At 41.0% G+C, this 26,908-nt stretch overlaps 1 protein-coding gene across 3 annotated transcripts in view; it reads right to left on the bottom strand.

Moving 5' to 3' along the window:
• The window catches only part of Pde5a (phosphodiesterase 5A), a 136,164-nt gene extending 109,616 nt beyond the window's left edge, over positions 1-26,548 (bottom strand). Inside the window, exons 1-2 of one of the 3 annotated variants that reach the window (XM_036191556.1) lie at positions 26,337-26,548; positions 7,334-7,928 (exon numbers count right to left, since the gene is read on the bottom strand). In XM_036191556.1, coding sequence (XP_036047449.1) covers positions 7,334-7,928; positions 26,337-26,458 — 717 coding nt within the window. In that variant the 5' untranslated portion in view covers positions 26,459-26,548. Of the gene's footprint in view, positions 1-7,333; positions 7,929-15,522; positions 15,570-25,033; positions 25,647-26,336 lie in introns of those variants that run through there. The other 2 variants (XM_036191557.1, XM_036191558.1) reach the window with 2 other exon arrangements.
• Between the last annotated feature and the right edge of the window lie 360 nt (positions 26,549-26,908).

Raw genomic sequence — 26,908 nt, 5'->3', positions numbered from 1 at the left:
ATAAAGCCTCACAACATAAAAACAACCACAGGGAGGGGCTATGAAACCTTTAGAAAGTGGACCAGGTTCAGGTGGTCTTGTGTAGGTATTGGATATTTTGTTAGTATGATAACATGTCTTATTAAGTCAGTATCTCACACATACTAACATTTCCTTACCTTCTTATTGATTAATGTTTTGATTTTGTCTTACTAGTAGTAAATTCAATGCCACATTGAGGAAGTTTCCCCAACTAGGAAGTCTTAAGACTCAACATAAGTCAGTGTACAGCTCCCACCAGCTAATCGTCTCCTTGGTATTTGTGGTCTAACAGAATCATTCATTGGGCTAAGCTGAGGACATTGACTTATACTTGAAATATGACAATGTGTTAGTTTATCAATTTTAACTGTATTTTCAAATTTGTGTGATTTTATATAATTTTCTGTGATGAATTTTTAAATAGTGAATCAAATGTTGATAATTTCTCACAACTAAAGTATCCATGAAGGTTTAAAAATTCTCAGCTTCAATATAAACAGTATTATATTTCATGTCTCCCTCTTAGAGTTCTGCAGCATTATAACATTGAAAGTGTTCTAAAGACACATAAGCTTAAGGAACAAACAATGACAGTGTCATTTTTACTGGTTCATGGTTAAAGAAGCCAGACTCAGGCAGCATCCGAACATATGTTCATATTCTGACTACTTTCAAAAAAGGCTCGGAGACAGTGTTTTTATTACTCAAATTATGCTTGAAGTGGAGAGATGAATTTTCCGTTACATAAATGACTTCCAGTGCTAATATCAATGTAAATTAGAATATGGATGAACTCCACACTCATGATGGAATTAATGGACATGAAAGTCTGTGAGGCCACCATAAACAGTGTTGTACGGTACCATGGGTGAAGAGAAGGAGAAATCCAAGGCTGACAGGCTACACCCTTAAGATAGGTGTAAATGAGAAGAGCTGGTTATCCTAGACCACAGCCCAAGAATCAAACCATTATTAACTACAAAGCAAAAACACATTGTCAAACGTTAACATGGTAAGTAAATTAAATAAAATGCAAGTGGGTGAAGAATTGACATGCAGGAAACACAGCAGCGCAGGACAAATGACAGCTTTCTTAGCGAAGCTAAAGAGTAAGTATGATCCTAGCATTCTCGGGACTCTAAAATAGAAATCCTGCTGTCACCCACAGCAGGAAAAGAAAGGACATGCAAAGTTGGCAGAAATAGAAGGATGTGGTTCTTGGTTCTTGGAGTCAGCTACGGTGTGGTGTTATAGAGCACCCAGAGGTTGAGGGCAGCTCCATGAAGACCACAAAGCTTTTCAAAGAGCATCAAAATTGAAAAGAATGTATACACAATGGGTTCTGGGGAGAAATATATCTTAGGAGTTAAACTACCTGAACTATCATGCCACACCCCTGCCCTAACAGCCCTGAGTCATTATTCATCTTTCCAACTCCAGTCATTTCTATTCCTTTCCTCTATTCCTGCTGTCTCCCACCAGCTGCCAGGCTCAGCAGCTTCTGATGCTAGAACTCTGCTCATCTCTTCCCATCTTTCGGTTTGGAGTAGGGCTCAGGGACCCACTTCCTTACATACAGATTGTTAAAATAATCCATCCTCGCAGCCTCTTGATTTTCTTTCTAATAACTGGGGAAGATGAAATTTTATTCTCCCAAAACACAATTTAAGACATACTAGGCACCCTTCAAAACTTCTTTAATTCCTCCTTTTGGTTCTGACTCAATACTATCTCCCTCATCGAGACTTTGACCAAGAGCGCACCCCGCCACAGGTCCCCAATGTCTACTCACACTTAGACACTTAGGGTCCACAGTCCCATTTCCCTGACTCTCCCTCACAATTTTCTCTGTTGGTGGATCTCATCAGGCAGGCCCACATCCAAGTTATCCGAATCCTCCATATTTTCCAGGGCTCACCAAGCCTTTCTTTCTCAAAGAAGTCTCTCTCCACCTTCCTCACTTATGTCAAACCTGACCCTGAAGACACTTGCCTTGACAGATATGACCAGCCTGAAATCTGATACTTACGCTAGAAATTCTAGTTATCCATTGTATCTAGTATAATCTTAACCCAGCAAATATTAAGTCCTATCTGCCAGGCGCTAAAGCAGGCGCTGGGAACGTAGTGAGCTGGGCCACACCAACCCTGAGCCTTCGTGATGTAGCTGGTAGTAGATAGCTGGAACAACTCTTAGGTACTGTGCTACACAGAGAAACCCTGTCTCAAAAAAGTAGTCAGTAGTGGTGCACACCTTTAATCCTAGCACTCAGAAGGCAGAGTCAGGCGGATCTCTGTGAGTTCAAGGCCAGCCTGGTCTACAGAGCGAGATCCAGGACAGGGACCAAAACTACACAGAGGAACACTGTCTCAAAAAAAAAAAAAAAAAAAAGAGAAAAGAATTCTAATTCATCTTAAGGGGATGGAGAGATGGCTCCCTAGTTAAAAACTCTGGCTGCTCGTCTAGAGGATCCAGTTTAGATGCCCAGAAACCATATGGAGGCTAACAGCTGCCTATAATTCCTGTTCCAGGGGATCCAACGGCCTCCAATGGCCCCTGCATGCACTATGTACACATGGTGCACAGATATATATGCAGGCAAAACACCCAAACATCTAAAATAAATAATACATACATCTTTAGTAAATATAATGCATTTTAAATGGAAAATATGAAAACAAAGGCCTGTGCATAGCTGTAATAAATGTAGAACTTTCAAAACTTTTCATTAAAATATCCCAAAATTTCCACTTAAAGAGAACACAAGCATAATTTTATTTGATTAAAAAAACAAGAAAGGACGGGCAGGGGTGGCGCACACCTTTAATCCCAGCACTCAGGAGGCAGAGGCAGGCGGATCTCTGTGAGTTTGAGGCCAACCTGGTCTACAGAATGAGATCTAGGACAGGCACCAAATCTACACACAGAAACCTTGTCTTGAAAAACAAAATACAAAAAACAAAAACAAAAAGGGACAAGAAAAAGTCCTCTGGCTCCAGTGGGACTGACAGCAACAGGTGACCAAATGTCTAGCTCCAGTGGCCTCCAGGGCCAATGCAAGGCCAGAGCTTTGGCATCACTATGCTCAGGGTCCCCTGAGGAACAGAGGCTTTGCACCAGTGGTATCAAAGGTCATTATGGGTGTGAGATTTTGACACTGAGGTTCCAATGGTCCCTGAAGGACCAGGAGACTATACTGCTGTGGTCCATCTGATCACCAAGTTTCACCAATCCCCATAGCTGTACTTTATGCAATTATCCCACAAAGAACAAAACATTCACAGAGACTCTCAGCAAAGGGAAGTAAAAACTGAAAGACAAACTTACTCCAACAAATGAGCAAAACACAGCAAAGCAAATGATACAGCTACCACCATGACGCATCTCAACTGACCAGTTCCCCTTTTAGAGAATCCAAAACCACAGAGATGGCTGAATGACTGGAAAAGAATTCTGAGTCTTACTCTAAAAAAGAATATTAATCATTTGCAAACAAACAGATGAATGAATTAACAAAATATATCTAAGACTTCAACAAGACAATCTCCAAAGTCAGTAAAACAGTAAACTAAAGGGGAAAATCCAAAATATGGAAGAAAAATCAGCAAGGAGATTCAAACACTGAAAAGGAACCAAATAGAAATACTTAAAATGAAGGATAAGATCAAAACACACACACACACACACACACACACACACACACACACACACACCAAGAACCATTATTAACATGAAGACCATGAAGAAAAATGAATTTCAAGAACAGAGGACAAAAATACAAATAGACACATATAAAGAAAAATATTAAGAACCAGGAATGATGTTTCCAAGAATTCTGGGATGCATTCAGGAGTCTAAACCCGAATATTCACAGTGCAGAAGGAGCAGAGCTAAAATCAAATGAAATAGATGAACTATGTCATAAAATAATAACAGCAAACTTAGAGGAAGAAATAGACACCTAAACAGAAGAGGTATATAAAACTCCAAACAGAATCAACAAAGAAGAAATTATATGGGAGGCAGCATAGTGAGGATATCAAAAATAAAAAGTGAAGAAATAATCTTAAAAGCAGCATGAGAAAACTATCAGAATTACCCTCAGAATTTTCAGAATCCATAAAAGTTAGAATAGCATGGAATTAAATATTTTGAGTTTTGGAAGTAAATAGCTGTGAACCAAGAATGAGATACCCAGCAAAGCTTTCTTTCAAAATTGATGAAGAAGTAAGGGTATTTCAATACCGACATATGTTAAGGCATACATGACAACCAAGCCAGCACTGAAGGAAATTCCTCATGGGATACTTTACAGGGAGGAAGAAGAAAGACAGCTCCTTTAGAAGAATGCATTAAAGTGTATACTCCATAAAAGAAACAGAAAGACAAATAAACTCTCAAATGAAACAACCACATCTAACACAGCAAACCCTCAAAACCAAAAGACAAGGAAAAGAATGCCAACATCCCAGCAAAACAACAACAAAAATCCTAACAAGTTTATAGAAAATAGAAAACCCTCTTCTATAATAACTTCAAATATAAATGGCTTCAACTTACAATTAAAAGATGCAGCCTAATAAAATGAATCTTAAAAACAAGAACCAACTACATATTGTCTCCAAGAAACACAAATTAGCCAGCAAAGATATCCAAAAACTCATATCAAAATATGGGAAACAAACTGCCAAGCAAATGGAAACCATAAACAAGCAGGCCTAGCTATCCTTATGTTAGATAAAGTAAACTTCAAACCAAAACCAATTAGAAAAGATAAAAAGGGACACTAGATATTAATGCAGGGAACAATTCATCAAAAAGAGATAACAATTGTAGACACTCATGCAACAAATACTGGAGGCTCTAATTTCATAAAATAAACACTATAAAGGATAAAAGGACATATAGGTCTTGGCATAATAATAGTGGGGAACTTTGGTACTCTACTCTCATATTTGGAGATGTCTTCCACACTAAGAGCAAACAAAGAACTTCACAGCTAAAACACACTACCAGTCAACTAGACTTAACATGTGTGTGTACATGTATTCACATACAATGTTCTATCCAACGATGAAAGCAAAACTAGATATCATCCACCTGTAAAAGAATAAAATTAGATTCATATCTTTCACCTTGTACAAAAATCAACTGAAATGAACCAAAGATATTAATTTAAAAACTAAAATGCTAAAATCGTGAGACAAAAACCTAGGGAATGCTCTTCAAGGTATTGGGATCGAGAAGAGCTTTCTGAACTGACTGCCCAAGAACTAGCCTCACAGGAGCCCATCAACAGATGGGACTGCGTGAGATTCAAGTTTCCGCATAAGTAAAGAAATTACCAGCAGAGCACACTGACAGCCACAGAATGGGAGAAAATCTTTTCCATTAGGACAAGGGGCTAATAACCAGAATATATGCAGAACTGCAGAAATTTGATATCAAAGAAACAGAACTGCCAATTAAGAAGCTAATGAGCAGAATAGACCATTTCCAAAACAGGGAACAAATGGACAACAACTATTTTAAAGTGTTCAGCATCCCTAATCATTAGATAAATGCAAACTTAAAATACTTTGAGACACCACCTCACTCTTTCAGAATGGCTATTATTAAGAAATATGATGACAGGTACTAGAGAGATGGCCTCAGAAGTAAAGAGCACTTCCTGCCCTTTCCCAGGACACAGGTTTGGTTCCAGCATCCACATGGTCAGTACCTTGAATTCCAGGGAATCCAGCACCCTTTTTTTGGCCTCCACAGGCACCAGGAATGCTCATAGTGTACATACTTCCATGCAGATAAAACACTCATCCACATGAAATAAACATTTTATAAATCTTAAAAATGGAAAAAAGAAATCTGACAAATGTTGGAGGAGTTGGAGAAGAGAAACCTTACACACTGTTGGTGGTGTACACATTATTATAGTCATTATGAAAATAAACTGGAGGTTCCCAAAAAAATTTTTTTAAAGAAATAGAAATACCATATGACTCAGATATTTCACTCCTGGGCACCGACCTAGAGAACTCCATACCCTATCATAGAAATATTTGCACATGTTTATTGTTGCTCTATTTACTATAGCAAGAAAATAGAACTAGCCGAGATGCCCATCATTGGATAGACAATGAAAATCTAGTAAATATATAAAATACTATCTAGTTCTACTAAAAAGTGAAATAAAAAATTTTATAGGAAAATGGACATAGAATGCATAATACTTACAAAGTCACCCAAGCTCAGAAAAAAAAAAAAGTTCTCCTTCATATGTGGATCCTAGCCTATAATGTATACATTATATATTTAAACAAATATACATGTGGGAACATTTAGAGGAAAGAAGAAGAAATAGTAATATTAATGATGAAGGACAGGACTGAGATAAAGGCCGTAAAGCAAATTTGTTGTGGATAAGTACATAAAAATAACAGATAGTGAAAATATAAAACCTAAGTTCCATGGCTTCAGAACGGCTATTCTAACTGAATAGTATTTATTCATTAGATGTAGAGTTTGGGACTTGCCAAGTGTTAGTTTGAGTGATTATGTTAATCTAGCTGTATGATATTTATAAGTTCATTGTAATAAAGTATTTTTTATAAATTTAAAGAAAATAGAAAAATGAGACTAGGTATTGACAATATCAGGAGATTGGAAATATAAAGTTTCCTAGTCTCTTTGCAAACAAAGCCTTAACACTAAAAGCTGAGCGATACCCAGCTCTCCCAGCACTCATCACCTAACTGCATCTGAGTGGGAGCCCCAAGAGTACCCAAGAAAAAACGAAAAAAGACAAGCAAAGAGGGAAGCAAAGAAAATCACACTTTGGTATCAACAGGGCTCTCAAAAGATGACAGTGACTTCTCAAATGCTTCCTGAGTGAAAGAAGGTGACTTATTTCTTTTGACAGGTTTTGGACCTATAATTTTAGAATCCCAGTTCAAATTCACGAAGTTCATATAGAAATAGCTAGAATCATCAGAATGCAATATGAGATGGGTTTGCTTACATTATAGTAAATGGAAAAAAGAAAACACTTCCCTTGGGCCCTGACTGGTACTGAAGTGCCAGGGAAGAAAAACTGGCATCAATAATCTGGCAGCCTATTTTTTTTTTAATTTCCCAATTCCCTGGGGGCTGGAGATTCAGTCTAACTCTCTGCACAACAAGCATGTCACTACTGACCTGCAGCCCTGGCTATATTCCAGTTTTAAATAACTATGCAAATTATTACACCTCAATCTTCCCCATTCCCGCCATTCACTCACAATCATGGTTTGATGTTTGATGGACCTCTACTTACCTCATAGGCATCTTTGATATTCAAGGGCTCACCAAAAGCTGCCACATGTCCCACAATGCCTTTGTTCCACTCCAGACGGATACAGTTATTGGAAGCTTCCTCCAGGGTGGAACCTTCAGCGACATCAAAGAGGCGGCTGACCAGAAATTTGTCTTTGGAGCTGTCCTCACAGACAAGGAAGAGGGAATAGCGATCGGCAGAGATGAGGCCGTGGATATGCAAGAAAATTTTGTGACATAAGGCTGTGACGTCCAAGTGACTGGAAATATCTTTCACTAATTCTAAGAGTCTGGAGCACTGGTCCCCTTCATCACTATCAAATCTTGGGGGGGTTAGTGGCATCTGTTCCTTTTTTCCTGAGTCGGAGAGAAAGCTCACAGTTCCCTCGGAATCCTTGACAACAATTGGTCTAAGAGGCCGGTCAAATTCCGAGGCAGAGATTTTTCTGGCTGGTGCTGCAGCAGGGGTAGTGTTCTCTGCATGAGGACTCTGCTGCAAAGGGCAGGAGCAAGACCCGCTGTGGGCTCCTCGGGTGCCTTCCTTGCATGAGGGGATGGTGTGAACTCTCTCCGAAAACCACGCGTTGACCATTTCTCTGCAGAACGAAACATGTAGACAGGTTAGGTATATGAGGGGAAATAGTACTACCTCCTAAAGCTTCCAAAAACCCTGTCAACGCACAGTGTAGTCACTCTCCAATCTTTCCAGATTTATATATATATGTGTGTGTGTGTGTGTGTGTGTGTGTGTGTGTGTGTGTGTGAACATCTCTGTGAGCAGCAATTTCTCTCTCTAAGAAACAAAATTCCTTTACCACGTGACAAAGGAAATACAAGGCTATTTATTTGACTGCAATTCTCTCTGCTGTAACAAAGACAAGCAGCAATCTGATTCCAACAGATGACTGGCTAGACACAGCATAGCCACAAAGGGACACCAGCCTGACATTAACAGTCATTTGTGTGCCAATATAAATAACCTTCTCAAGGCCTGAGACCAGAGCTCAGTGCTAGAGCATGTCATCAGTGTGTGCCAGACCTTGGGTTCTTTGCAGCTTTATTTTTGTGTCCTTTTAGAAACTGAAAATTCCTTGGAAGCTTAGCTAATGGGGGTCTTGCCCTCAGGACCCTCCTCCCTTTATTCCACTTTGAATCAGGCCTTTCTTTAATTTTCTCACCTCTTTCAGTACAAGCCTTGACTCCAACATTAAATTTTCTGGTGTTATGCTTCTCTTCAAACTGTATATTTTGCATTTTTTCCTGCTTGTTCTTTTTTACTATAGACCTGCATAAGAGTGGTTACTAATAACCATGCAACTGAGCCAATATTTAAGCTGTCTTGAAATCTCTTCTACCAAGGAAATTAATACTTTCCAATTTTCCCTCAGGCAGATTTGTAGGACAAAGTCAGGATGTAGCCACATTCCCTGCCAAAATATGGCAAGAATGCTTTGAGGTCCAGTTGCTAATACTGTTCCCCTCTAAAACCTCTTGAGCTGGGCCTACACAATCCATATTGCTCTCAGCACTACTGTCTTCCAAATCCTACTAAGATGGCCCATTAAGTCTTGCTTACAGCAACCAAATGCTTTCCTAGTCCAGAGTCCCAAAGTCTTCCACACTCCTCCAAAAACACAGAGGTCAGGCCTGTCTAAGCAGCAGTCCACGCCCTGGTATCAACTATGCTCTTCGTTACTTTCCTATTGCTGTGGTTAAACACCATGACCAAGCCAACTTAGAAAAGAAGGCGTTTAATGTGCAGCTTGCAGTTTCAGGGGGTTAGAGTCCATGATGGTAGAGCAATAGAAACACCTGAGAGCTCACATCTTGATCTGCAAGTTGGAGGCAGAAGGGCACACTGGGAATGGTGCCGATCTTTTGAAACCTCAAAGCCTGACCTCATTAACGACACACCTCTTTCAAGAACCCTCCTAATCCTTTCCAAACAGGTCCTCCAACTGGGACCAAATATTCAATCTCTTTCGAACCACCACAGGGCCATTAATGACATTTTGTTTTTCACATCCCTTAATTTGGATCTGTCTAAAGTACTGCAATGAAAACTTAAAGATAAAAAATCTATAATAGGTAGGATTCAAGAAAACTGGATAGAAGATCAACTATTTTGATTTTTCAAACAGCCATCTCATTCTGTACACATGCTGGCCTTGAACTCTTGATTCTCTTGCCTCAGCTTCACAGTGCTGAGGTAATAGGTTGTGGGTCACTGAAGCCAGACCTGGAGGGTAGTGACAGCAAGGTAAGTCACTTCTACAGCCTAGGATGGTATATCTCCTTTCCTATCTCTTCCTTGATGCTAGAGGATTTTGAGAAATAATCGATTACTTTTATTTTAAAAAGTATCAGCCAGGCATGATGGCACACGCCTTTAGTTCCAGCACTCAGGAGGCAGAGGCAAATCTCTGTGAGTTCGAGGTCAGCCTGGTCTACAAAGTGAGTTTCAAGATAGCCAGGGTTTCACAGAGAAACCCTGTCTCAAACAACAACAGAGTATCATTTTCTTTAAACCTGGTAAGGAAGACATTAAAAATCTTACTTTCTAAACTATGAAAGTAGTATAAGTGTCTGAATCAAATCTATTTTGTGATCTGGTGGTACATCCAGGTCTCCTATTCTTGGTGCTTAATATAGGAGAACATAGACTTCTCTGGAGTATCCATCACTGCCTGTCATGAAGAGGGCATCTCATTAATTTGAGCAGATTTGAAAGTCAAAACCAAATTTAAACAGCAAAGGCACAGAGAGAATATGATCATTCATGATAATACATTCTCTAATCCTCTACATTGTATCATAACTAATGCCATGCTATAAATATATTTAAAAAAAATATGAACTCAGAGAACCCAAAGAAAAAGGGTCCTTAAAAAAAAATCGAATGAAATCCCATCATGTCTATATTTCTCTGGAAACAGGCCATATTTTATAAAAGCACTGAACTGAAAAGAACATATAATGAGTATACTTGAAAGAATAGTCATTGTAAGGGTTTAGACTGTAACAAAAAAAAAAAAATACAGGACACCCAGGAAATATTGGGTTTGGAGAAAATAAAGAATAACTATTTTATTGTGAGTAGTATTTTACATTTAAATTTAACTAGTGCCCAGTCATTTTTTTTCCTGAAATTGGTGATGAACAGATAAAGTAAATTTTATGTAGCATACCATTGAGTTGTCAGGCTGCCAGGTTACTAATTTTATCACTGACAGGCACACAAAAGGCAACCACACTGATTCTGTTTCTGGTAACTAGACCTTTTCAAAGTCCTTGGACTAGTCATGGCAAAACTACAGCATAAAATTCCTCTTTTAACCAAGCTTTCTTGTCTTCTTTCAAAACTACATTTATGGTGTATTCCAGAGGGGGGACCAACAACCAAACTGAAATATTCTTCTAAGAGGAGAAATTTTAATTGCTAAAAATTTGGGGCATTATAAGTTTTCAGTTTCCAATTCTGAGTTCTAATCTTAGCATTTGTTACTAACAGGATGTGAGCAATGATAAGTAATTTTCTTCTTTAGAGTTTCAATTGCATCATCCATAAAACACAAACCAACTATTCCAACCTCTCTCTCTCTCTCTCTCTCTCTCTCTCTCTCTCTCTCTCTCTCTCTCTCAGTTTATTTTATTTGTATGGGTGTTCTATCTGCATGTATGTCTGTGCACCTGTGGAGGCCAGAAGAAGATGTCAAGTCCTCAGGAACTGGAGTTACAGACAGTTGTGAGCCTCAATATAGGTGCTAGAAATTGAACCTGGATCCTCTGAAAGAGCAGACAATGCTCTTAACTTCTGAGCCATCTCTCCAGCCCACCCCACCCCCCCCTTCTTTGCAAAGAGTAGAAGACGCATGACGAAAATACAGAAGGAGCGTGAAGGGGATAATTCCAGTTCCAACCTCAACACGACAGAGGTCAGACACAGGGCTGACATGGGAGGTCAAGTTGAAACACTTTAGTTTCTCTAGTGGTCAACCTAGTGCTCTGTAAATGGTTTTTATTAGCACATATTAACTATATACAATGAGGGGTTTCATTATGACACATTCATAAATCTTATAATGTATTTTGATATTTAGCCCCTTCCTAACCCTTTCTTGTCTTCTTCTTGCTCCTGCTAATCCCTTTCTCTTCCTAAGCACTCAGTCCCTCTTCCCTTGACAGGTATCCGCCCCCTCGCCGCCACCACCCCACTTCTTTGTGGTCCACTGAGTTTAATTAGCATTGCTTTATAGAAGCTTGAATGAGGAGTTGTTTGTGGGAGCATGGATACCTCACCAATGGTTATACCTCTGAGGAAAACATCTCTCCCTCTTCAGGTAAGCATCAACTACATCAGCAGCCTCAGGGAGGGATGGGGCTTCATGAATCCCCCCTCCTCTCCAACAGTCCTGTGAAGTGCAGAGCTTCAGTGTAACAGGCATGCCACATCCAAAAAGAAGCATTTCACAATACCTCTTCCCTCCTCCACCCCTTACATTCTTCTGACCCCTCATTGCAATGTTCCCTGAGCCTCGGAGGGGATGATCTAGATATCGCATTTAGGGCTCAGCTTTCAATAGTCAGTACTCCCAGGACTCTGGAGGTCAAGTTGTTTAGTGGTAACAATGGCTGGTGTATTGACAAGATAAGACCCCACAATACTCTGTGTTATCCTCTGGCCAGGAGATGGTCTTGGATCTCACAATGGAACCTCCTCAACTTCTCTGCTTTTAAATAGGGGGAAATTCTCCTGAGTGCTTCACCCTTGACACAGGGTTCATGGGCAAGTGAAATTAGAGCATGATTGTGCAGTCCATAACCTCTTCTCTTAAAGTTAAAATTAAATGTAAGCAGAGAAAGTACAGGGGATGTAAGATCACCGAATCTAAGATTTTATAATGCCTGGATCCCCAGTACCATGCTAATGGAGATGAGGAAATCAGGAAAAGAGCTTCATAAAGTCCAGCCAATTACAAAAGGACAGAATAAGTCCATAGGCAGAGGGACAAGTATGTTTGGTATCTGCTAACTACATCCATCATGGACACTCTGGGCCATGGCCAAAACAGGCACTTCAAGTGCTGTCCTTTGTAGAATGCTTCTATTTGGGTTTTTTGTTTTTGTTTTCTTTTTGAAGTAGGGTTTAAATTACATAATAAACATCTGGGGCAAAGGGAACAAAAAAATCCCCCCCTTTTTTTAAGTCTTTGTTTTTACTATTTGCTGTAAGCACTGATAATTAATAATACACAAGCCTGTCTTTACAAACTGCCCTTTGAACCTGAGAGCAGTCCACAAGCACAAGGCTTGAAATCCTTTAGTTGATTTTAACTTTTACGAGGCTGTTAATAAAAAGACAAACACCTAAAAGAAAGCTAGCCAAGAAAAATGCAATAAAAATTGATGCCCAAGGTCCTCATGTTAACACCCGTCCACATCGCTCCCTCTCCTCACTAAATTATTGTCCAGTCACTCACTCACTTTATTACACACAGAAATTCTTACCTCATACGTGAGCTGCATTGTATACCCATTTCAAGTGGGAGAATTTAGTTTTGTTTTTCAGCTTTTACAGTATGTCTTAAAATAACTGAAGAAGGCCTGGAAGGACTCAGAATCATTGCTGGCAGTGATTACTCTCAGGTAACACTAATGGTAAATATTGCTTGTGTCTTCAAGCTTGTCTACAGTGTTTGGGCTCAGGAAGCACATGCCAAGTACAGGAAACACCAAAAGATCCATACTAGTTAGGTGAGGAGAAATGGAATTAAATGGAAGTTATTACCAGCAAGCCATGAGTTCCTGTGTTAAAGGTGACTCAAGTCTTAAATCTCAACTATTTTTAGACCACACCTCTAATTGGAAGTATATTATCTAGGGAATATGCTTGGCACCGCTAAATGTTTGTGCAGTGATTTAATACAACAATCAGTGCCTCTGAGACACTTTGATTCATGGGACTTCACTGTGCTATGTTTCATGAGGTTGTTGCTGTGCGGATGGAGAGCTGAGGAACACGTCCCTGAGTTGACAGCTAACCAAGCTCTGGCAGGTACAGTGCACTCCAGTATCTGAGGCTTGGGTGGAAGGACAGATCAACTGACTGGTGGTTAAAGAAGGTTCAAAGGGATACAGGGAGATGACTAGGAGGTGAGGTGCTATGAATTTTTACAGTAACTTTAACAGCTAAAATTACACACAAGCAGAAATAAAATGCCATACATTTCGTTTTACACATCCCATATGCTTTCATTTAAAAGCATGGATGATAGATTCAATAAATAGTTGAACAAGTGGTGCCAAACTAGCAATACTTTCTAAAGAATACTTAAATAAATTTAAGTTTGGGGCTAGAAATGTGACTCAGTTGGGAGAGTGCATGCCTCCTGTCTTAGTGAGGGTTACTACTGCTGCGCTGAAACACCATGACCAAAAGTAACTTGAGGAGGGAAGGGTTACTTTCACTTACACCTCCAGGTTAAGAGTCTATCACCAAGGGAAGTCCATCATTTGCTCAGCCTGCCTTCTTAGAGCACCCAGGACCACCAGCCCAGGGATGGCCCCGCCCACACTGAGCTGAGCCCTCCCACATCAGTCATGAAAATGTTCTGCTGGCTTGCTCACAGGCCAATCGGATGGAGAAATCTTTTCTAAAATTTCTAAAATAATTCTAGCTTGCGTCAAATTAAAACTAACCAGCAAGCCTGACATTCATGAATCCCCAGCAACTGCATAAAACCAAGTTCTAGGGCCCATGTCTGTCATCCCAACTCCCTAGAGGGAGAGGCAGAAGAATCAAAAGTTCAAGGACGTCTTTGGCTACACCATGAGGTCAAGGCCACTGTGAGAATAATGAGACCCTGGCTCAAATAAATAAAACAGTTTTTAATTTTACATGTTGAGTGTGCCTTGACTCATATCCTCTTAAGTTTTTACAGATTAGTAATACTTTTTAAAATGAAAAATTATATAGCACACATTGTATTAAAACCATAACTTCTCATTTTCATTACAGATTATTTTAAATTTAGAATTTGTAGTTTGGGTTTTTCATTTAACTAGACAGGTTATAGCTGCTCACTATTCACAAGTAATTTTTCATGTTTTATTAAAGATGGATATTTCTTCACACAATATATTCTGGTCAGTTTCCCCTCCCCCTGATCTTCCCTACTTCCCACCCATCCAAATCCACACCTTTCCTTTCTCTCTCTCATTAAAATACAAACAGGCACCAATAACAACATCAGCAGCAATAATAATAACATATGAAAACAAACAAATCAGAATAAGACGAAACAAAAAGAAAAAGCACAAGAAACACATACAGGTGCTGAGATCCCAATAAAAACAAAACTAGAAACCATAATATATGAGAAAAAAATATGAAGAAAAAGAAAAAAGCTAGGACTGTGAGACAAAATACCACTGAGTTCACTTTGTGTTGGCCATCTACCACTGAGCATTGGGCCTAATTTATTGATAGGACACAGGGAAGCAAAATCTCACACATTTCAAATATATTAGCTACCAAGGAGAATACACGCACACACACACACACACACACACAGAGAGAGAGAGAGAGAGAGAGAGAGAGAGAGAGAGAGAGAGAGAGAGAGAGCTGTGTCTGTAAGTTGCTCTAAGTAGCAGTAACATCACTTTCTATCAAAGTCAAACTGCTTAAATGGCTTCCAATGCCTACTAAGTAATCTAGATATCTTGACAATGAAAAATAAAATATTTTGTCTACATTTTATAGAATATTTCTTGGAATCTAGAAATATAAGGAAAAAACTTACAAGGCAAAGCAAAATTGTGATATAAACCTCATGACTCTCTTAAATTAAAAATATAGATAAAATCTGCTTGCAAAGCATCTAATTCAATATATCTTATTCTTTTGTCCAAATAATTGTTATTTCTTTAAAGGTTTGATTATTTATGTATATGAGTGCTGTGTCTGCCTGCAAGCCAGAAGAGAGAATCAGATCTCATTACAGATGGTTGTGAGCCTCCATGTGCTGGGAATTGAACTCAGGACCTCTGGAAGAGCAGCCAGTGTTCTTAACTGCTGAACCATATCTCCAATCCCCAAAAAAATATTCTTAAAGAATTTTATAATTGAAAAATATACTGCACTTGGGTACTTTTAAAAGATTTATTTTTTTATTTTATAGGCATGCATACCTGAGTATATGCATGCACCACACGCGTTCAGGAGCACATGGAGGCCAGAGGAGTACATTGGTTCCCTTGGAACTGGAGTCACCAATAGTTGTGAGCCACCTCCTGTGGATGCTGGGAACTGAACCCCAGCCCTCTGTAAGAATACCAAATGCTGTTACTGCTCCAACCTCATACTTAGGGTAATTTTGTCCTAGAACTGAGATCTAATTGCAGTAGCCTAATAACTAAATTTTCAGTCACTTTAAAAAAAAAGTCATTAGAGGCTTTTTATATTAAAATTACATATGAAAACTAATTGACATTAGCAAAGACACCCCATTATTTAATATGCTTGTACACTAAGAGAGGGTAAGATAAACACCTCCTCTTGCGTTAGATTCCACATAACATTAAATCTGTACGCTTTGGTTTTTCTTCCATTAAGACTGAAAATGAACTTCAGTGAACATGGTATTTAAGGGGCTCTGGTCACATAGACTCAAGACTCAAACCCATGCCAACTCTGTCAAAGAACTGACATTAGGAACATTATTTACACTCACTGTAAAATAAGGTATTATTTAACTCACACAGTCCAGAAAACTAAATAATTCAATGTGCATGCAGTGATGACTTAATCAGTTTAACACTAAATGTAGTATTCATTTTTTATCAACTGACTTTTTTTAAAATAAAGAGAATTTATTCAATTTACTTAAACAGAATAATAACTAGTGTTTCTTCCTCTGTTTTGTTTTATTTTAGAAATCATCAAGCTGGACTTGAACTTAAGAACTTCTTAGTCTTATCGTCCCATAGGATTACAGGTATGTGCCATGATGTCCAGCCCTTCATTACTTCCTATTAGGCACTTAATTTCAAAACTCCATTTGGGGCAGGCCAAATGGCTCATCAGGTAAAGGTATCTGCCTCCCAGAATGAGCACCTGACTTTGATCCCTGGAACACATATGATGGAAAGAAACAACTCCCACAATTTGACCTCTGACCTCCAAAAACTTATTGTGGTACACTTGTACACACATACACACACACACACACTAAAATAAATGTAAAAGCTCCATTTTTACAGAAATTCTTAATATGAAGAAAAAGAAAATTGTTTCAACATATTTTTCAAATTAAAATTTAACAAATGGATTCCCCACATTAATAATGACACCCTTATATGACATTATTTTCTGATTATGAGTTAAATATTTAATTATGAAAAACAATTACAAGAATGAACTTGTTTTTCTATTTCTACTAAAAGGATAAAATTATTTAGCCATACATATTAGAAAATATACAATAATTAAACCATAGCAGTCAATGTTCTATAATGTGGTAATTCTATACCTGAACATATTTTTACAACTTGATAAAAATGTTACAGGCTATTTGGGTATAAAAGTTGGCCATTTTACTTCTTTTTTTCTTTTTTTCCCCCTTTCATTTTACTTTTATTCCAACTGAAGGGAAATACTAAGATTAGGTTGTTGCCACCCCTGGACCTCAAGGATACCCATGGAACAGTCCCCTTGAGCAATAACTTTTGAGAGCTTTTCCAGGGTATCTCAAGCAAAACAAAGGAAAAATCTGCAGGTGTGACTAATCCACAGCACTCAAGTACATGTTCATGTTTATAATTATACTATTAAAATGTCATATTTTTGTTCTTTTTAATGTTTTTATCCACCAGTTGTATCAATTAATCATTAGTACCTGAATTAGAAAGAGCCTACTAAATCCTCTGACTGGAAAGAATGAGTGTATAAAAGTCTCCTAAAATTATTTGTAGGAAAAAAACACAAAAATAACTCCCATAAAAATAATGTTGGCTATTTTTCCTGCTCTTAGATCCTTATTTTATACAGTTTTAGTTACAGTGTTTGCATAATTTGACCTGGATCCACTACTCAAGTTTGGAAAAATACAAGAATGAAATTGTTTAACTTGAGAAGCCGATGCTGTGTTCTCCTGAGAAGCAAGAACTCTTACAGCTGGAGAAGCCTGTTAAAGCTCATGTGTGACCCCAGGCCTGTTCCTCAGCCCTTACAGCCCCCCCCCCCTTCCCGTCTTCATCAACAGCAAAGCTGGGAGCAAAACCTGAGGGCCTAATTCCTACTCCAGTTACCACCTTGCTAGAGCCTTACACAATCCCAAATAAGGCTCCTTCAAACCATTCATAAAAAAGCCATCAAAAATGAAGGACACTTGAGGCTTTTTAAAGTCACTCTTGTGTTGTTCTGATTCCTATTTGTCAGGAAAAAAAGGGAATGACTATCGATATTTATGATCAAGTTTTAGCTGTTATTAATCCTCAATGTGAAAATTATACACTAGGAAAACAAAGTAGTAGTAGTGTTTTGAAACTACTAAGAAAACCCACAGGGAACGTGCATGTTCTCCTTTAACTGTCTTGAGCACTCTCTAAGTCCATCAACTCCATTTAGGGAGTCTGTAAACAACCTAGAGTCATTCTCTCAGAAAGACAGATTAGGAATCAGCACCTAAACTTGTCACTTGTAAGGCTCCCAATGTCCACAAACAGAAACGCATTTCAAAGGGTTTAAAACAGTGGCTCCAAACTGAGTGGTGGTGCCAGTCCTGGGGGAAATCTGCAAATGTGTGGGAACATATTTGATTTCACAATCTTGGGGGTATTCTTGGCATTAGAAAGGCTTCTGGCATCAAGTGCCTGGGGCCTGAGGATGTAATTCATGCTGCAATTTGATGAATAGCGTCTCAGAGCAAAACACATCCCAGTCAAATCCCAGCCTATACTTTTGGGAAACCTTTTAAGTGAATAAAAGATTAGCTGGCTCTAAGGACGGTAAAGGAAACAGGAGATTTGAGGCCCAGCACACCCTCCATAACCTCTATCCTGACAATCAATCCACGCTTCGCTTGGGTTTGACATGTCAATGAAACAAGCATGCTCCCTAAAGTTCTTCGGTTCCCAGGTGTTCTCCTCTGGGAGAAACTTACCCAGACCAGATGCAGAGAGAATGCAGAAATGCTTCCTGCAGTCTGATGCTCGGGACTTCCATGTTGGGAGGGTCACTCTGTTTTGTATTTTTCCTGGCATTCCTATTTGCATGTAGGAATCATATCACTTAAATGAAAACCTAAAATCTGAAGGAAAGCTTAGGAACTGAAACCTATACACTAAATTGGTTTGCAGTTTCAAAACAGGAGAAACGCCGCTAAGCGGACATTTATCAACCCCAAGTCTAAAGAGCTTAAGAGCTTAATGCAGGTATATTTTGAAGAACTGTGCATTTCTATAAAAGTTCTTTAGTTTGGTTATTTTTTAAGGATCATAATTAAAACATAAAAATGTGAGAGAAGTATGTCCTAAATGATTAGAATCACCAACTTATTTACCAAGTATTGCCCTTCAGTTTTAATGGAAAAGTAAATTTAATATGCAATCAGACTTTCGTCCCACATGAAAAATGAAATCCAAAAAGTGAGTGCGTGTGCTATAGGACTAAAAGGTACATGAATGTCCCAAGTGCCGGTGGGAGAGGTGAGCTGTTGTGAGGCCACATGGAAAATGCCTGATGGCCATGTTGTACTGCTCACCAGCACAGTTGGGAGCCATAATGACTGCAAGGGGCATTTAATGAATGCTGCCAATTTGCATTTAACTGTAGTTTTATCATTCTGTTCATAAGTAATTTACAATACAATTTAGGATTGCAGTTGCACAAATGCTGTAACTACAATTCAATTGTATCTATTTATATTGAGTTTATTTTACTTTTAAAAGTTCCATATTCAGCTGCATATTGAAATAAAGAGAACTCAACCATGGATGTGGTGGTGACTCACACCTATGATCCCAGTGCTCAGAAGGCTGAAGCAGGAAGGTTATGAGGAATCTGAAGCTACATAGAGAGTTCTAAAACAGCCTGCAGCACGGAGTAAGGCTCTGTCTAAAAGGAAATGGTGCGGGGTTTGGGGGGGGAGATATGGCACCTGGCATACTGCATCTGTCCACATTACTCTGACAAACCCCTTACCTCTGTCCTCTCCTCCCCCAAACCCATAAAGGAACATGCAGACAGTGTGGCTCCCTGCCCTACGTAAGTAGTCAGACTTCTCTTCTCTTTTTGATTAGTCCAGAGACAGCAGATGACCGAGTAAGGGTGGAATAAGTAGTGTGGGGAGCACAGCCAAGACCAAGAAGGTGCCCCTTTAACAGCAGAAGTTTAAGACTCATCAGAGAGGAATTTTGCCAGCACACGAAGAAAGCACGCAGGAAAATAAAGCTGAAGTTCAAGGCCAAAAGACAGATAAGTGGGCAAGAAAGACAGGCAAAAGAACAGACAGAATCTTAATAAGATTAACTGATCAGGTGAACTCACACCTGATCTGATCCCTGGGCATTCTGATCGACAGTCGGTTTTACATGGGTTCAGGGAAGGTTTGGTCATTTGTGAATAAAAGCTCCCTAGCTATTTTAGCGGACATCAGAAAGAAAGCCTTTATTAACAGGGGTGGGGTTTGTTTTATCTTTTGTTTGATTTATGCTGGGGATTGAACCCAAGGGTATGTTGCTTAAATTTAAGACATTGGATTACGTAACTATAAAGTTCATTCTCCACCCGCCCCCCATTCCTCTGTGTGTGTATCTGAGGGTTTAATTATTTTATTAGTTCAAAGGATTCAGATATTTTCTTACATAAGAATTCAACAGAGAATATATGTGTGTGTGTGAATATCAAATAATTATCATTAAAATAGAAAATGACAGTCATTTTCATCCAAAGCTTAAGCACGCCCCTCACCTACACCCCTCCCCAAAAACACACACACACTTATCTATTCAGAGAAGTCATTTTATAAAAAAACACAATCCTTCCCTCTCCCAAATAAAAAAGATAATAAGAATGGCACATAATAATTCGAAGAGGAAAAAAGAAGAAGGAAAGGAGAAGGAGGAGAAGAAAGTAAAAACTCTGAGCAATGATGGTGCACACCTTTAGTTCCAGCAGGGAGACAGAGGCAAGCAGATCTCTGAGCTCTGAGTTCTCTGAGCTCTGAGTTCTAAGCCAGCCTGAACTACAGAGTGAGTTCCAGGACAGCCAGAGCTAGACAGAGAAACCCTGTCTCAGAAAAAGAAAACAAAAAAGAATTCAAACAGTACGTTCATTACAAACTAAAACCCAGAGAAACCGACATATTTTTTAAAGATTTTCAAACATTTTTTTAGGATATTTGTCTACTTCTCAACATGATTCTTAGAAACTTAACACTCAATTTATTTTGCCTACCTTAAATATTTGATTGGAAGTAATTGCCAAGTTCTACCATTCACTGAAAATGAATGAAGTCCTTACATTGTAAAAATAAAGAAGTAAATAAATAAATATACAATTTAAAGCAAAATGAGAATGACAAGTCAGCAAATAAGATTATAGCGCTAAATATCAAATGAAGGAGTCATGCACGTGGAGAGACTCTCTGGTTTTATTCCTACGTATGCGGCTCACAGGCACTTACTCCTGAGAACCTGATGTCAAAGTTGCTCCCCAGTCACATTGACGGCTGAAACACCAGTCAACCTGGACCACATCTGTACCCCCAAACCAACGTTACGGGAAGTCTTGTCAAGTCCACAGCTCATCTGCACATTAACTTCAGAAATTAAGCATCTTCAACTCTGAATGACCAATCAACTCACTGATTTAGTTAGTTGTCCCCGGCTTACTAAAGAATTTTTCATCCTAGGAAGAGGCTTTTTCCCTACATTCAGCCCTGAAAACAACAACAAAAACAAATGTAACTCAAAAACCACAATTGAAAGTTTAATAAATTATGCTTGGGCTAGAAGCCAATAAATACTACCCAGTTCTGTTTAGTCTTTTCCATTACAAAGGAAATCATTCTGGCACGTTACTAAAACATCCAAGGCAGTGTGAGCACAGCCGTAATTTGTGCTTCCAAATACAATGGAAGGAGGCCATCTTTAGCAAAACCACTCAGTTTGCCACTGAGAAGGGGTGAGTGAGTAACTTCATACAGTTTTAAAGTTTATCTGAACAGAAATGATGTAAGAGAGCAGAGATCACCTACGTAGGTGGAACTATTTAAAAGGCAACTTGGGGCTGACTGTATACATAGTTCACAGACAGGACACTAGCTTGTCTATGGAGCTGAGTCTACAGATACAACCCCTAACACCATGAAAGAATAAATCTTGTTGCCTAGAACATGCAAAACACCAATGTTTCCTAATCTTGAAATACTGTGGACACGATGTCATGAAAATATTGACAGTTTCTATAGATTTTTCAGATCACAAACTGGAAAAAAAAAAACTATAAATTTTACAAGCTTATTTAAGTTTACATTGTAACACAGAAATCATTTTATTTAAAGATAGCCATCTATGACTAATAGTGCATAAAACATACACACTTTTACAAATCTTGATCATGTAGTTTAGGCTCTAAGAAGGATCTAGAACACTGAAATGAAAACATGAAGAAGAGGGCAGTGGGAAATAGCTGTTGTCTCAAGGGCTTCTATGGATTCTTCCAGGCAGGAAGAATTGAAGCCTATCAGAATGTATCCAGGAGGCTAGAAGGCAACACGGACATATAGAACACAAGACAACACAGGAAAACTGGCCGTTACTTTATGAGAATTACTGCTATAAACAGATAAACACACACACAATCACACTCAGACTGCCCAAAAGCTCTGAAGAATTTATTATTTTCAATACCATTGCCTTAAAAATACACTTAGTACATTATTTGTTTGAACCCTGGGAAACAGTTTCTATTCCTATGTAATTACAGAAACAGTAAGTTTTATGAAAGGATAGCAATATTTATTTTACATCCTCCATCTAAGGATGAATGTACCTTACAAATAAAAATGTTACATCTTTTAGAAATGAAAAGGGAGCCAGGCCAGGCATCATGGCCCAGGCCCATAACACCAGCTATTTGGAAAGCTGAGGTAGATTCAGCCTGTGCTACATAGTGAGTTCAAAACCTCGGGACAACTTAATGAGACCTCATCTCAGAGTAACCATTTTGAGTGCTGGGTATCATGTAGCTCAATTGGCAGAGCACTTGCCTTGCATACGGAAGGCCATAATTAATCCCCACCACTGCACCAGAAAGAATAGACACAGAAAGTCAAGGAGAGGACCCGAAGAATCCCAAATGCAGGACCCAGACACACAACTAAGCCAGCACAGCTCTGTGGTGTCAAGTCTGTCACAGGAGGCGACAAAAACTGGTAAAACTTCTGTTTCTGGACTTTGATCCGACCTGCCATAAAACTTGTCCTCACTTAAATCTCCTGTTTCCACTGTATACCAAATATTCTCAGGCTTTTGCCTGGCAAACAAGGCAATAAATTTCAATCACCTCACCCCTTCAATACTAAAGGACTTAAAACATCACCCACAATCATAGACCTGATTAGCAACTAATGAACGATAACACTCCTCAAATATGCTGTCAAGAATAACAACAGCTGCTGAGTGGCTTTAGCATCCAGAAGGCTTTCTCTGTAAATGTCTGCACATTAAAGCCTCAGTGCCGCCTGGAGGGACCCCAATTGTTTAGGTAGTGAGGGTGGGAGGTGCCCATTAGCAATTTACTAGAAAAAGCAAAGTAAATTTTCATGCCAATAGACTAAGTTACAACTTGTTCAACTTTCACACTCAAATTCATATAAATGGTTCGTGACCATTAAAAAGCACTCATCCATTCTTTTGCTGGAGAATATAGGCATGCATACAGCTATGTATTTGAAGATAATTTAAAAAAAAAAAAACTTGACAGCATAATTGCTATCAAGGTCAAACAAGATTAACTAAGTTCCAGGACCACGCTTAGATGCAGGCAATCGGGCCTAGGGATAGGAGAGTATATAATACATTTGTGTCAAGTGGCCACAGTTAATAAATGCAGAAACATTTCTACCAGTACTCTTGATTTCTGCCGCAGATAGGCATTCGAAATGAATCTAAATTGATTTTAAAGGTTTCAGTGTTCCACATACCTCTCTGTCAGAACTGTTGTTTCATGGGTTACCTGAATCACATACATTGTTTACATACACACATATATTTTTTACTTACAAAGCACAACAAAATGATGTAGCCTTCTAGTTTAAAAGGAACTGTGCTGTGAAGTTACAATGTATACAATACATTTTTATCTCGACCTTAACCACCTTAACTCTCATAGTCTGGCTTTAAAAAAAAATACTAAATAAATAATAATCAACTGGTGTCCAGCTTCCTATTCTCCTATTCATATATTAAAAGCCTTCAGTTAATATCACCAGCAAAAAGCCAAACTTCAATTCCACGAAGAATGCCCACAGGCTACCCAAAAATTCCTAGAGTATTATTCTTTATGTTAATAACCTTCTGGATGTCTAAAACTGAAGGCCTAAGCTGCATTAAAATATGTCACACTTTCATTTTCCAAGTTTTACTCTTAAGAAGAGAGAGAGAGAGAGAGAGAGAGAGAGAGAGAGAGAGAGAGAGAAAACACGCACCAAATAATGCCCTAACTAGAAAACCTAACTAGAAAAAAAAAATCTTTTGGAGTCTCAGACTATCTAAATTTTACAGTTAGCATTGTAATTAGATTTTAATGGTATTCTACTTGAGAGAAAAGTAATAGTAAATGTATCGAGTGACTATCTATACTTTTAAATACAACGTTGCTACACTTTCAAGGTTTTGGGAACGTTTTGATAGTCTTCTCGCCTAGGACTAGTCAAAAACCTGCAGTAAGCCGTCCAGAGTTTGTCTTCAAAGCGGAGAGGGGAAACAAAGAATGGGACGTTTTTGCTGTATTTTTAGACAAGCTGCTTTATTCTTTCAGCTATTAACAACCTATCTAAAGGACACCTCCAAAGCATTCTTTAAAACTCAGCCCTGCTCTTCTAGCCCCTCCCCATTTCCTGTGCTCTAATTCAAAGGGAGCAGAGGGTGAGAATGTGGAAAGGACACCAGGGACAGATGGTCTCAGAGTAGCTGGTGACCCTTGGAAACTGTTGGTTCACAGCAATCGATAATTCTAGCTCGAGACGGTCTGCCTTGGTGCTTCTGCTCAAACACCCAAGTAACGTTTGAGAAAGAAACCGCTCTCGCTTCAGAGGTATCATCTGACCGCTCCAAGCTCAGAGTTTGTAGGAAAAAGGCACAGTCGGCGGGGGAAATGAAAGGAGGGCTGGGCACTCTGAGCCTATCTGGGCTCACCGTGAGAGATGGCTCAGCCATTAAAGGATAGGCTCACGAGCAAAACGCCCAAACTCTCCAGAAGTGACTCGGTGGGAAAAGAGAAAACTGACCCCCCACCCCACCCCACTCACCACCACCAGTCCCTCGGAAAGAAAGCAAGGAGAGACACAAAATCACACTGCCCATCTACCAAGCGGCTCACTCCCCCGGGGCAGGTGTGCTGGGTGCCACCGCCAGCCCTGGCGACTCCCGCACCCCTCCCCAGGCAAAGTGGCCAGCGGGGTGTTGAAGGAAGTACCTCGTTTTGTCTCCAAAGGGCAACATAGCAAACGTGGGGCGCTCGTTTCCCAACTCCTCGGAAGGTGGACTCGGGAGCCTCTGGGGGCCGGAGGAGTTCCCTGGGGGCCCGGCTGGCTCCCCTAAGGCCCCCGCCGCCTCTTCGCTGCGGGTCGCCGGCTGCGGACCCCGCGTGGCGTCGCCCCCTGGCGGGCAGCGCCCGGCCGAGTGACGGCGGCGCACAGGCGAGTCCCCGCCGGCTCGTCCACCATCCCCGCCCGGCGAGAGTCGCCCTCCCGGCTCGGGCGGCCAGCACCAGCTGCTCGACGGCCGTTGCCCCAAGGCGCCGGTGGCGGGGCTCCAGCCCCTTCTCCAAAGCAGAGCTGGTTAGTTCAGCCCAGGTCGGCGCGCGGGAGGCAAGCGCGCGCGCGCGGGCTTCGAGGCGACTCCTGGAGCTTTGGGGGACCCGCCCGCCACGCACTCCGCTCCACCCTCTCGTCCCTTAGTTCCACTCTCCAGTCTGCTCGCAGTCCCTGCTTGCAATCGGCTCCTGGGAAGACAGGCTCCCTCCTCCCCGCCCTCCGCGGCGGCCTCCCGGCTCTTGGCTCGCGACCAGGAAGAGCTGGCCTCTGGGGTGCCCGGGGCCCCGGAGCCCCGAGTCCGCCCCAGCCGCCTCCCTCCCCACACACCTCCCCCCGCCCTTTGTGTGCGCGCAGCAAAGCTCCTCGAAGAACCTCCTTGCGGCGCTGCAGCCTGCGGCGGGATGATCAGGGAACTATCAGGGGGCCAAAGGCGATAGCCCTCCCTGGGGCGACCCCAGGCATGCTGTTGCTCCGCTTCCCGGTGGCCTGGTCCGGACCCCCAGCTTCCCCGCCCCGCCAGGGTCAGAGCTAGAGGGGCAGGGGAGGAGCGCGGCTACAGGGACGCGCCTGCAACCCTGCTTCCGGAGCCGCTGGGAAGGGGGCTCTGGCTTGTTTTGGTTTTGCTAAACCGGTTTAGGGGGAAAACGAGAGGGTAGAGGGGCCTGGAGGAAGGCCCGTGAGCGTGCGTGAAAGTAGTCTTGCTCCCGAGCCGGGTATACTTCTTTGTTTTTAACTTCGTGGGCAAGTCGTATCTAAACCGACGCCTCCGTTTTCAGCGGTGCTCGCTTTAAGTCGAGGGCTCCAGTTCGCGCTGGGACCGAGAAGCTACCTCGGAAGCAAAGGACCTGGGAACCGGGATTGTTTAATGTTGAACCAAGGGGAAAATTCAATTGGGGAAGAAAAGATCAGCCCTAGGTCACGCTCCATGTCCCTGGCCGTGTCCTTTGTGGCTCCTCTTCTTACCTGGTGGCTTTTCTAACAAAGTAAGAGAAGGTAAAGTCCCGGTGATCATCCAGCCACGCTTCCACCCAGTCCTGGTCCCGCTGCTGCTTCGGCCGCGCGGAGCTGGGGCCGGCTCGTTCCATGTTGTGTGCCGGGCGTCTCGGTGGCTCCCGGGTGCAGGATTTCCACCCGGCCGGGTCCTTCTCTCGGAGGAGCGGGACTGTGCTCGAGACCCTCCCCTTTTGCCTTGCTTCAGGCCCGCAGTCCTGCAAAGCGGCAGAGACGCGGGCCAGCCTCCCAGCCCGCCCTGCCCCGCCCCTCCAGGTCCCCGAGGTTCCCAGGTGGCGAGTGCCCTCTTTGGGGTCCCACGGAGACCGGCTTTCTGCATCTGCCGTGGGACTGACTGGAGATCTCTCCGGAAGCCAAGTGGCCGGACTAGGAGGAATCCAGACGGCCCGCTGGGGTGCGCTGTGGGCCGAGACAGCGTCCCTATGATTGCAAAGGTGACAGTGGGTGAGTTTGCCTTGCCCAACTCTGGGAAGGGAAAGATCACAGTGAGGACCCATCCCGAGTCCAGAAGTAAGGAGGCAGGG

Source organism: Onychomys torridus, chromosome 6 (assembly GCF_903995425.1).
Source record: "Onychomys torridus chromosome 6, mOncTor1.1, whole genome shotgun sequence".
In the NCBI taxonomy this organism is placed as follows: domain Eukaryota; kingdom Metazoa; phylum Chordata; class Mammalia; order Rodentia; family Cricetidae; genus Onychomys; species Onychomys torridus.
This window is presented reverse-complemented; position numbering and strand designations above follow the sequence as displayed.